At 39.2% G+C, this 12,910-nt stretch overlaps 1 protein-coding gene across 1 annotated transcript; it reads left to right on the forward strand.

Annotated features, from left to right (window-relative positions):
• The first annotated feature begins 585 nt into the window (after window positions 1-585).
• TMEM271 (transmembrane protein 271) lies at window positions 586-1,541 on the forward strand. Its single transcript, XM_069964396.1, has one exon. It carries the CDS (start codon window positions 669-671, stop codon window positions 1,539-1,541), a length of 873 nt encoding a protein of 290 aa, XP_069820497.1. The 5' UTR covers window positions 586-668.
• Window positions 1,542-12,910: the final 11,369 nt, after the last annotated feature.

Raw genomic sequence — 12,910 nt, forward strand, 5'->3', positions numbered from 1 at the left:
CTCGGATTACCTATTTTCTTTTTTTTTTTTTTTTTTGCTTTTGTCACAATGCAGCATTTACACAATGAAGCAGCTTCTCTTTATACAACTAGCCTCTTGCACCATTAACCTCTTCCCTGCTTTGACGATATGCAGGTTAAAGATAGCATTTCTGGGGGAGGGAGTCAGCTCTGTGTGGGCTTCATGACATCAACTGCTAAGTGATTTTTTTTTTCTCCTAGTCTAAAGCGGACTGGCGTGCAGCAGAGCTGGCTGGTGTAAAGTCTGACAGGCTTTCTTGTCTGTTCCTCTGCACATTGCCCGTATTCCCCCCTCTCTCACATCAATATTTAATTCTCTTCTAAGAGCAATGAGATAATGCAATGTGCAGAGGCAGGGAAGGTGCAGTGAGAGAGATCCGTGCTGCTGCATGATACTACAACTGCTGCTGTTGCTGCTGACTGGACTCGGCAACCCAGGATCTTCGGGTTGAGCCTTGGTGCATGCAGCTCTACAAGCTCTCTCCCTAAAGCATGTCCTCCCCAGACCCCACCACCTCCTTCCTGGAAAGGGCAGCTGGGGAGGAGGACACGGGAGGATGAGGAGAGAGAGCCGGCCGGAGCACAGGAGGAGGAGGAAGAGGAGAAGGAGAGGAGGGGGTGCTGGAGGAAGAGAGGCTGGCGCGGAGGATGAAGTGGGGTGTCCGGGGAGCCTGCGCTGCGCTGTCCAGCTGCTTCTTGCTTGCCTGCGCCCTGAGTGCTGCCGCCGTGGGCCTCAAGTGCTTCTCTTTGGGATCTGAGCTAAAGGGTGAGCCATTCCGTCTAGGTACAGCCGCCGGCGCCTTTTACTCTGGGTTACTGCTCTCAGCTGGCCTTTCTCTGTTGGGTTCTGCCTTGCTTTGCTGCCGAGAGGATGCATCAGGAGAGAGTAAACCTGGCAGCCAGAACTTCCTCCTCCTCGGCGTGCTGGTTTTCATGTTGGGACTGTTGAGCGCCTTTGCTGGGGCAGTGATAGATGGGGATACTGTGTCACTTGTGGAGAGGAAGTACTCACACTTTTGTCTGCAACAGCCAACACCTGGATCAAGCAGCAGTACCACCAAGTGCCAGAAGCTTAAGGATTACCAACGGGGTTTGGTCATTTCCACCATTTTTAACTCCCTGGAGTGTCTGCTGGGGCTCATCAACTTGTTGCTTGTAAAAAACTACAAGTCCTCCCAGCAGCGCCGCAGGAGACGAAGGAGATGTGGGGGAAGGCGCTTCCAGAGGCAGAACAGGGGATCCATTTTTTCTAATGAAGAGCATGATTTCTCTCCTGGGGATTTCCCTTTCCAGACTGTATCCTACATCAATGTTGGGGTGTTCCACTTATTTGATGAAGCAGGGGTGGAGGTACATTGTGGTGGCCACCCCTCTCTAGAGCTGCCTGGTTACTCCCCAATGGACCCTGATTTAAATCCATCATACCCCTACTGTTACCCCCTGCCCAATGAGCAACCCCCTCCTTATGATGAGATTTACCCTGCTACTGAAATGTGCAGCAGCAGCACAACCACCACATAGCATCACCTGGACTTCTGTACAAAGACCTTTCTGCTCCATGATCTGCACTGACAATCATTGATGCCTGCAAATGGGACAGGGACATGTTACACAAGGACTACCACACTGTATCTATATGGTTGTGTTCAGATAATGCTCATAACCAATGTATGGTAAGGGGTGAGAGCTGCAACATTTTGACTGGTGTGTGTGTGTGTATGAATGTATGTACTTGGTGGTCCCAAGAGATGCACTGTCTTCACTGACTCCTATTGAAATAATTTATTTTACATGTATGGAGTCGGTGGCGAAGAGTATGGATCTATCAGTATTTCCTCCTCTTCACATTTATTTTGTCATACCAGTGTAAATCGAAATTTTGGTATTCGTCACTATTGCCATGGTTACAGTGTCTAGCTACAAAATTATTATGTCAGTATAAATAGGCTTTTTATTTCATGTCTGATGAGATTACTCATCTTTATCAAATCTCAAGATTTTATCAGTAAATGCTTCTGGTAATGTCAATCCTCCTACCATTTTTTTCCTATTAATGAATCATCAAATCATTTTTTTCCCCATTTTTGTTCTCAAGAAAGCAAAGCAACTGCCTCAAATTGGGGTTGGAATGCAAAGAATGGACACATTGCACAAAGCTTTTTGGCTTAAACTGGGAAAATATGGTCCTGGGTATAGCTGCATTAAAGACCAGTAAGCCTGAGGCTCAGGGTGGCCGTCCATATGAGGATATAAGCAATATAGGTTCTGCAGAATGTTCTGCAGATACTGTTTTGTGTCCTGGCAGCACAGAAAGAGTTAATAAAGGTCTGTGTCTTTGTTGGCTTGGCAGCTGATCACATGTTATGTGGGTTGAACTATTCAGATGTGTTGTTGTAAAGTGGTTGTGCTTCCCAGAATTAATGCTGGAGTCGTTGCTTAAAAACACTTTGACACTTGTAGGAGTCAGAGGGCTTGGGCAACACTGTTTTCAAGCACCAATTACCAATGGTACTCATGCTACTCTTTTCTCATTAATGATCTAGTCTCATATCCTCTACCAGCAAGTCACCTGTATGTGATGCAGTAAGTGGCAGATTTAGTTTCTCTATTTGTCATCCAGACTAGTTGCATTGTTTCACCTGCATACTGAGCTATTCCCTCCATGGTATACTAATCAAACCATCATGATGGAAATTTCAATAATCTACTGTTGTCATGCAGAAGTTGTGAGCAGAATTCTGGCAATGCAATGCTAACACAGGCTGAAATGTGCATGACTCCAAACTATAAACTAGAACGCAATGGACTGCACATGCATGGCCACTGCATTTTGAGGATTAGGGGACCAGGACCCTAGCAGTCAAATAACCCCTGTAACCAGGCTGTTGATAACATCTTTATCTGACAACTGCTTAGTCATATTATCATATTTGTTGCAACCTTTAGCAGTAAGTCTAAATGCCCTGTTCTAAACATCATTTCTTCTAAGACTAGATCTCATCTTATTGCAGTGCAGTGTTTCAGTTTCATCTGTCAAGCTAGAGCTGCAGTGCAGAGGAGTACTTGTAAAGAGATGTTCACATAGTCCAAAACAGGCCGTAAAAAAACACCTCAAATGGGCCGTATAAACCGCCAGTCTTTAAAGCCACCACTAGGGTAAAAAAAAAATAATTGCATTTTATTAATTTATTTATAAATTATTTATTTATTACTATTTATTTCCTGATCCTATATAGCACCAAATATTCTATAGTGCAGTTCTTTTTTGTTAAGCTGAAACTCTTGTACATCAGTACATCAGTTTTAGGCTACAGTATGTTTACATCCAGCCTCATATTTCTATCCTGCTATAGAAACAGAAAAAATTGTCAGTTTTGGAACCCACGCTTTACAGACACCAATGGCACCTGACAGACTCCATTGATTATAATCAGGACCATGGGGTTTCCATTGTCTGCCTTTTTTTCAAAAAATAGAGGCCAGCATGATGCACTTTTTATTTTTTTTATTTACTGCTTTCGGGGGCAGAAGAAATGCACCCTTTTCATTCTTCATCAGTTCAGTAATGTCTCATTTTTTTTCAGGATCCTTTATGATCATACGAAGTAAACCTGATGCTAATTTCACACAGCAGCATTTAGGCTATGCTCAAACATAGGGTTTAATTGTCATTTAATTAGTAATGATTAGAGCTATTTTGCTGCAAATTGTGTAATCAGTGTAAAATATTACTATGTTTGCCAGGATTCTGTCAAAAATGCGGCAAAATTAGCACAATTAATGGCAAAATAGCACTAATTAATGTGTGAACATAGCCTTAGGTAAAGATTTTGCATGAGTAATTGTAAACCAAAACTAAGAATGAAACCTACATAGAAAACAAGCGGGTCTTTCCAATATACTTTTGTTCTGTGTTTCTTCCATGCCTGGTTTTCGCTTACAAATACTGATGTAAAATACTGACCAGAAAACCGCTGTGTGAAAGCATCCTTCATATTTATATCAAATTGTTAATTTTTCAATAAGTTCAGATCCATCATATAGTAACAAAATTCTGCTAATAAACCATTATCATGAATGTAAGAACTGTCAGTAATCTGACTTACCCAGGGAACAGACATATGCAGATGTAACAGAGTTGACTTTGCAACTAACCTGTTCCATGTGTACATTGCTGAGATAAAGTCATTTCATAGATGTACCTAAAGTGTACCCGTCAATATGAACCCTCATACAATCCGCGTGCAGTCACTCCTTGAGGAATCATAATGACAGGTATGCTTTAAGGTCCTCATAAGGTCCTCGTGCAGACTCCGCTCGTAAATTCCGCTTCTTCTACTCAAGGGCCCTTTGGCAGGACCCAACAACTATGTAAAGTGTATGGGGGCTTGATGAATTTCAAAAGCCTGACCCTTTTATTCTCAGACAGATAAGCCACCATCAGAGCTGTCTGGTATCAGTTTACCCCTCCTCTCAACACTGAAAACACATGAATGTTTAGCTGTTCATGTGTATGGCGAGATTGGGAGAGATAGCTGTTGGCCAAATTTATGAAAAAACACATAATGCATTATAAAATAATAAAAAGTACATCTCTACTGCAATACCAAACTTAGGCTCACTACATCTGTGTTTACTATTTTGATGATGAGATTTATGTATATATCAAATAGGCTATATTAAATAATGTATGGTATAATTGGGATAATGTATGGATGGTATTGCACTTGCGACCTACATGGATGATAATAAGATTGTTTCTTTAAATGACAGTCATATGGCAGGGGACCAGGTCTTTCTATCATGTAGACGCAGTGCTGGGGAACCGGAGATCCTACAGCTGTTGCAGAACCAGGTTAATGCTTTTGCTGTACAGAAATGATAGGGAATTGTAGTTTTGCAACAGCTGGAAAGCTGAGGTTCCCCACCACTGGTGTAGACGTACGTTGCCTTGTAGGATCCATCCAGATGAGTGGATTCATTTATAAAGACATATGGGGTGATTTATCAAACATGGTGTAAAGTGAAACTGGCTCAGTTGCCCCTGGCAACCAATCAGATTCCACTTTTCATTCCTCACAGAGGAAAATTAAAGGTGGAATGATTGGTTGCTAGGGGCAACTGACCCAGTTTCACTTTACACCATGTTTGATAAATCTACCCCATAGCCTTTATTAGAAAGATGCATTATATGTTTTAGGTTCTAATAGTTCTGCTTTAACGACCAATGGCGTAAATATAGTCCCTGGCGTCATTAAGAGTGTTCTGAACCGCTGCGATTCTGGGTGCTATCTGCAGCTCGGGACCGCGGCTATTAGCGGGCACGGTCCGATCGCTGTGCCCGCTAATTAGCTTTTTAAATGCAGCTGTCAAAGTTGACAGCTGCATTTAAAATGCTGCCTTTCCTGGTCCCCGGTGGTCTAGTGCCGTGATCGCGGAGGAGCGATCCCCGCATCTGTGCCGGGCCGGGGTCTGTGCCGTAATGGTGGTGATTCCGGCTTGGCATTCTATTGCTTTCATCTGCAGCTCTCATTAATCTATGCAGTATTACTATATTGCATAGATCTCTATGAGAGATCAGTGTAGTTATACTAGAAGTCCCCCAGGGGGACTTCTAGTATGTGTGTTAAAAAAAAAATATATATATATATTAACAGAATATTAATTTATTTCATTCCTGATCCCTCACAGTAAATGGCGTAAGCGCCCCAAAAATCCAAAGTGCAAAATTGTGCATTTTTGGTTGCATGAAATCTAGAAAAACTGTAATAAAAAGCGATCAAAAAGTCGCATATGCGCAAAGAAGCTACCGATTGAAAGAACACATCATGGCGCAAAACTGTTATAAGCATGGTTATAGAGCGATTTTAAGGAACATATATTACAAGTTACATATAGTTGTAATCGTAACAACTTGAGGAACATGTATTACAAAACTGTTTTACACTAGGGCAAACGGTGTAAACACCAAACCTCTCCAAATAAAAAAAAAAGTGTTGTATTTTACAGTAAATAAAAGTGTAAAAAAAAAAGTGTAATAAAAAAGTTTTGAAAAAAACCCTTATAAACCCCCTCCCAATAAAAGTTGCCTTGCCCATTATAAATATAAATAAATAAACATATAACATATTGTAGCGTCCGGAATTGGCCGATCTATTTAAATATAACATTATTGTTCCCGCACGGTGAACGGTGTAAACGGAAACAAAAAAAAACGCACCAGGATTGCTGATTTTATTAAATTATATATCACAAAAAAATTTATAAAGAGCAATCAAAATTTTTCTGTTACACCAATATATATTATTATTAATAAAAACTAGAGATCATGGCACAAAAAATTACACCCCAACCAGCCCTGTACATTAATTTGACCCGGACTTTTGTGCATCAAAGGGCTCTGTCTTGAAGGGGTTAAGCACAAGGAGGGAAAAACTAAAGCGCCAAAATGGAAATTGGTCCGCTTTATTTATCTATTTATTTTTTATTTATAAAATGGGTAAAGGGGGGTGATTCTGATTTTTATTAGGGGAGGGGATTTTTTGATTAAAAAAAAAATTTTTTTTTTTTTTTTTTTTTACACACTTACTAGAAATTCCTCTGGGGGACTTCTAGTATAACTACACTGATCTCTCATTGAGATCTATGCAATAAAGATATACTGCATAGATCAATGAGATCTGTGCTCTATTGCTTTCGGCTGCTGCGGTAAAAAGCAATAGAATATCGAGCTGGGATCAGCGTCATTACGGCGAAGACCCCGGCCCAACACAGATGCGGGGATCGCTCCTCCACGATCACGTCACGCGGGGGGCGATCCCCCCACTAGACCACTGGGGACCAGGAAAGGCAGCATTTAAAAAGCTAATTAGCGGGCGCGGCAATCAGACCGTGCCCGCTAATGGCCGCGGTCCCGGGCTGCAGATAGCGCCCAGGATCGCAGCGGTTCAGAGGGGGGTCGTCGCCCGGCCCCCCTCTGAACACCCTTAAGGACGCCAGGGCATATATTTACGCTCTTGGTCGTTAAGGGGTTAAGGTAAATTCTATTAGTAAACAACTTAAATCATGCAAAATACATTGCACTAACTGAATGTAGAAGCAGAGCTTATCAAAAGATGTTCACATTCAATTTACTTTCCATGTCTTTTTGATGCTCTAAGAACAAGTGAAATATTTAAAAATCGTGTCTTAGTCCACAACTACACCAAATATAGTAACTGAAGTCCTGAACATCACCAGATGGAATAGCTGGTGAAAGTTATGGGGTAATGTGCCTAAAAATGCTTGTTCACAGAGCTGCAGTTAAAATTCCTCCACCATGTCTATTTTAATATGTAAAGTGCATGGTGACTTTGGGATCATTGATCTGTAGACTGGCATAGCTAGCCTATTTACTTATACGTTAAAGATCAACTCACTAGGACAGCTTATTTTTCCGTATTCTTACTGTGACTCAAGAATGATAGAGATTGTGTAATAAGACAGTGATATCCTCTATTCAACTGTGTATTTTAGGCCAGAAAGAAAGGCAACATCTTACATCCAAAGCACATGCAAAATAGAGGATCACATGTTAATCTATATGAAATATTTAATAGTCTTTGTCCCAAAGCTTCTTCTCAAGACAAATATGAATGAGAGTAATAGCCTCCATGTATCTTACCAAAAATGACTGAAAAATCAGCAGAAATGACTTCCAAAGGTTTGCAGATATTCCCTGTGCAATGCCTGCCACTTGCTTGTTGTAGGTATTCTCCAAGGTTTGGAATAAATCTAGCAAGAGAGTCATGTTTTGTATTGCACTTTCAAATGTTCATGAAAGGAGTAGTTCTGTATGCCTCTACCTGTCTTATTACGAAGAAATATAACACAGCTAAATAGGAAAAGACAATACAGATTACTTATTTGTTTAACAATTATTATTATTATTATTATTATTATTATTTATAGCTGACCAAAAATGTACACAGATAGGGTTTGGTCACAAGTCTAAAGATTCTGGACCCCACTGCAAAATTCTGTTACAGGGCCCCAACTATCATCTGTCATGTCTAATGCTGTTATCTTCTTATGTAGCACTGGGACCATGGGATTCTCCTTAGACCAGTGCCCAGGTATAACTGCAGCCCTGTACCCCTAAATCTATGTCACAGTGGACAATCCAGTTACATGAGGCACTTTATGTGTGACTTGAGTATTTATTTTGTAATTAGAAAAATGAGATATTTTTGATGCCAACTGACATTGGCATTTTAGAGGACAAAGAATATTTTCAAATGTAACACTTTGTAATTGTATTAAAATTCTGGTTATATGCAGTCATAATGTCAGCCATCATGTATATTGTTTATCCTGAATGTATAATCCATACTACTGCATGACAACATATGATTATGGGACACAAGAAGTCATAGAACAGCCATTAAGCCCATATTGCATGATTTACTTTACTACAAATGAACCATGAGAATCCCTCATTGTTTGGTTTAGTTATTACTATTTGGTACAAATTCTTCACCTTATTCTTGTTGTTTATGATGCAAGTCCTGTGATGAGATGGATGTTGCAAGTGGTGACATACAAGCTGCCAGAGTATAAAAATATAGAATTTCTCCTATATGAATGAACTGCTGGTTTACTCTACATTTGGCACCTTGTATGCACCCGAATAGGTTTAATCTTTCCTATTTTCATGATAATGTTCTGAATGTAATTTATGTCATACATGTGGCAAAGTATATATATATATATATATGATTTGCAATAGAAAGACTAAATAAGGGTCTGTTTAACTGTATTTATTCAGGTTCAGTTCCATGAACATGAACTGTTGTTGGAAATTAGTCATTTCCTTTTCTACTACAAAATTGCTCAGCAACTCAGCTTTACAGGGGTTTTCTGGGTAAAAATGATGGATGGTCCATCTTCAGAATAGGCCATCATTTGCTGATCAGTGGTTAATCAGTGATTAATGGCATGTCTTCATTTGTTTGTAATGTTGGAAACCCTTATAACCAATCCATCCTGCCCAGCATTAAATCAGGTGGGTCATATGGCCATTCGTTTTAATGTCTTGCTGAATGGGAACCATAGACACCAAATTGGGGTTGTTGTACCCATTCAGCAGGCTTTTTTTAAGCAAAAGCAGCTGATACAATAAATATATGAATAAATATGGCCCAACTAATTCTTAAGCACTAGGCATAAGCTGACCATGCACACAGTATGTTAGAATGTTCATTGGTCCATTCTGTGGTTTTAACAGAACAGCCAAAACTAAACACAATTCAAATGTCAAAATCAGAACTGCCACTTTCTTTTTAAAAAATGAAATTATTGGGCAAGTTATCAGATTAAGACACAAACGGTGGTTGTTAGCTTTTTGTATTCTGCATAGAGTGTTAATTTGGGAAAAGTATGTGTATGTTATCAATAGCATCTGGCTCATTACCTCCTATAATCACACCTTGGGTGGCTACGCTTCATCTGGTAGTTTCTGTAGCAGTATCTAGAGGTTACTTACTGGCAGTATCCAGAATGACTCTTTTATAATACTCATATGGTAAAAACCCATTTGCACAGTCTACTACTGAAGTGTAGCATCAGTGGCATTCTGGCTTTATCATCCTAGGGAAATTACTCAAGGATATATTCTGTGCAATTCCATGTTCTAGTTACTGTGACAATGATTGTTGCTCATCCCAATGAGTTCATGGGAAGAATAGAGAAATGCATAAACACACTGTAAACTGCATGTGCATTTTGGTCACTTTTTTCTTTCTTTTACATATATTTTCATCTCATTAAACTATATCATGTTGCCTGCTAATAAGAGTAAGCCTATAACATATATTTATCTTACAATACCTCTTTTAATAAACAATATATACCGTCTATTATTCCTCACTAAAACAAAAATTGTATAATACAGAAATAATCAAAGATAATTGTATTTTTACAAAATAGCTTAATTTTTTAAATTGCCAGATCCTGTTTCTAGAGCAAGCTATAAATAGTCGACTCTTCCATGTGAATTGCACACGGTATGAAATGAAGACATTTCGCTACTGTACTATGTTTTGCTATTAATAGAGACTGGATTGGATACAAAAGAAAAATTATAAACATTTTACCCAATATGACTCTGTATAAGATCCACCATTTTGCTTGTATTGTGATCACACATAACAATGATATTTCTACTAATGAATGTGAACGCGTGTGTGAATGTATGACATATTGACTGTAACTCTTCATGCTACTCTAAATTATTGATTCGAAGATTACACCATGCTCCCCTCTCCCCAAAGCCATAATCTGTTTATGCATGCCTCGAATATAGAAATGTATCTCTCTTCCTTCATAACCAATCTTAATATGTATTTACAAACATTTTATCCATTGCTTTTTACTTTCTCACAAACGTAATCCATTATATGTGAGTTTTTGTTTATTTTAATTGTTACATTCATGACTCTGTCACCATATCTCCTTCCTGTACCCAGTATTATTGCATAAATCAATTCCCACATATTAAGTCATCTCTTCGCTTTAAATAACCACTTAAGTTCAAAAGGTACCTACCATTCCGCTCACATGGCAAGATACATTTGCAAAAACTCCGGCAGCTCTACACTCTGTTGTATGGACCTCTTGGAAACGCCATAGACAGCATTGTAAGTGCATTACAATGCAGTCTACAGCACTTCTGGCAGGTCCATACCACTCTCACTTTAAGAGCCGTGTCAGTGGAATGGTAGGTATCTTTTAATTTTGCTCAAAACATAGAAATTTAAAATACAGGGTTGTGGTTTAGGAGCAAGACGGCACTCTGTGATGGGGTGGTGCTCATGGTAGGAAACAGTCCAAGTAGATAGTAAAGGAATATCCCGGCACTCACCAAGTTCTTTTCACTCTTTTATTAAAGTGTCACATCATACAGGTACAAATAAGGTGGATGCGTTTTGGCCTGTGGGAAGCTGATGATGGAGCTGATGAAGGCCACAGGCCGAAATGCCTCCTCCTTATGTGTACTTGTATGATGTGACACTTTAATAAAAGAGCAGAAAGAACTTGACAAAGGGTTGTGGGCTTGCAAACATCTCTTCAGTGGGAAAGTATGTACTGTGATGTCACAAAATCAGATATTACCCCATGACAGAGGGCTAGGGTGTTTTGGAGAGATCAGAAGACCAACAAACTGGCATGTGGAGTCTTATAGGCCATGCCATTCTTCATTAAAAAAATATGGAAAGTAGCTCTTCTCCAAAAGAAAAAGGCTTGCTCCTCTACAGCGGGGTGTCTACAGAGGGGTAACTGTCCCTTCTGGTAGAGATCCTGGCTTGTCATATAATCTCTAGTTCTGTTTCAAGCAAGAAACCTACTTTGCTTACCCCAGGACAAAAAGGTTTACATTACAAAGAAGGTACAGCATTGTGCCATGCCCATCAAATAACCGGTGAGCACTTGTGAATAAAACTGCTTTTGAAGATCAACGATGATAAGTGATCTCTCCCTTCTTGAAGCAGATACAGGGATAGCTTTCTTGTGTGAGTACACCAAACAATGCCCTATACCTAAGATTTCCTGGACCTTCAGGAGTGTGACCTGGTATTGAACGTAAAAGGTTTTACCCCTGTTCAAGTGAAAAGGGCTGAGGTGCAATATTAACAGCCCATTAACAACGACTGCACTGTTTCCTAATTAGAAAAAAACACAATTTTTTTGTCTATTCCCTACCTTTAAATATATATTTACAGAGATAGCTAAACTTTAATGCAAAAAAGGTTTGATTCCTTTTCCCCTTAATTCCAATATCTCAGTTCATCTGCCATCCACAAATCACCAAAATCATTGGACATTTCTGCTCTTTCACTTTAGACTGGGTTAAAAAAAAAAAACCAGCTTAAAGAGCAGTACTTACCTCACAATCTTTCACCACTTCCATTCCAACAGTCCTAGTTAATACTACAGGATTTTGTGGCTGTCCAATACTTTCAATACTTGCAGATGATAGCTGTCTATAATGATCATGATCATTATAGACTTCCGTCATTTGCAGATAGCGGACGTCTTTTTGACAGCCATCAGCAATGATGGCCCAAAAACCCTGTAGTGTGAACTTACCCATAGACTGTTTGTAACATATTTATATCTTCGATATTAACAGTACTATTTGTAAAAATTATGACTGAATCCTTTTACTTATATATTTTTATTTCATGTCTATTATTATTTTTTCTGTTTATGTAAGACTGTGGCCATTGCATAATATGTCAGTTATTGGTGTAATATTTCAGTTTTAGTCAAAAAATGGGAGAAACGTGTGATCTGGTCAATACTAAATTATATTCTATCTGACCAACACTCTTATTTCCACATGTCTGGCAGTGGGTCCAGCTTTCTTTTTTAGGTGTTGAAAGCAGGAGTAAGTGAGCACTTTGTCACACTCCTCCTTTAATAAGTGTATGTATATATGTGGCTCAGGTATAAAGATGATATTTTTCTAATTTCAGAGAGGCAGCTTGTGGTTCCAAATGTACTGTATGAGATGTAGAATTAGATGGAGAGACATGATAAGATAAATCAATGAATTATTGAATGTCATTTCACGTGTCAACAGTGCTTACAGATGAATTGTTAATGGCAGAAATCACATCATTAAACACTTGGTTTTTTTATATACTTTTGCAATTACCCCATTACACTTATACGAATATGCCAGTAATGTAAGAGTAATGTTGTATGTTTATTTAGTCAGCTGCACTAAAAGTATTGATACTACTGATACTATACCAATAAGAACACATGAAGTGAGGAACAGGATGTCCACTGGGCAGTAAGGTTGCTGAGGTGATTCCCATGCGTTGGTCCGCTTCTAGTTGACTCTC

Source organism: Dendropsophus ebraccatus, chromosome 3 (assembly GCF_027789765.1).
Source record: "Dendropsophus ebraccatus isolate aDenEbr1 chromosome 3, aDenEbr1.pat, whole genome shotgun sequence".
In the NCBI taxonomy this organism is placed as follows: Eukaryota; Metazoa; Chordata; class Amphibia; order Anura; family Hylidae; genus Dendropsophus; species Dendropsophus ebraccatus.

What these genes read in the sequence shown, in the direction of transcription:
- TMEM271 (XM_069964396.1), top strand. Translation starts at nt 669, where the DNA reads ATGAAGTGGGGTGTCCGGGGAGCCTGCGCTGCGCTGTCCAGCTGCTTC.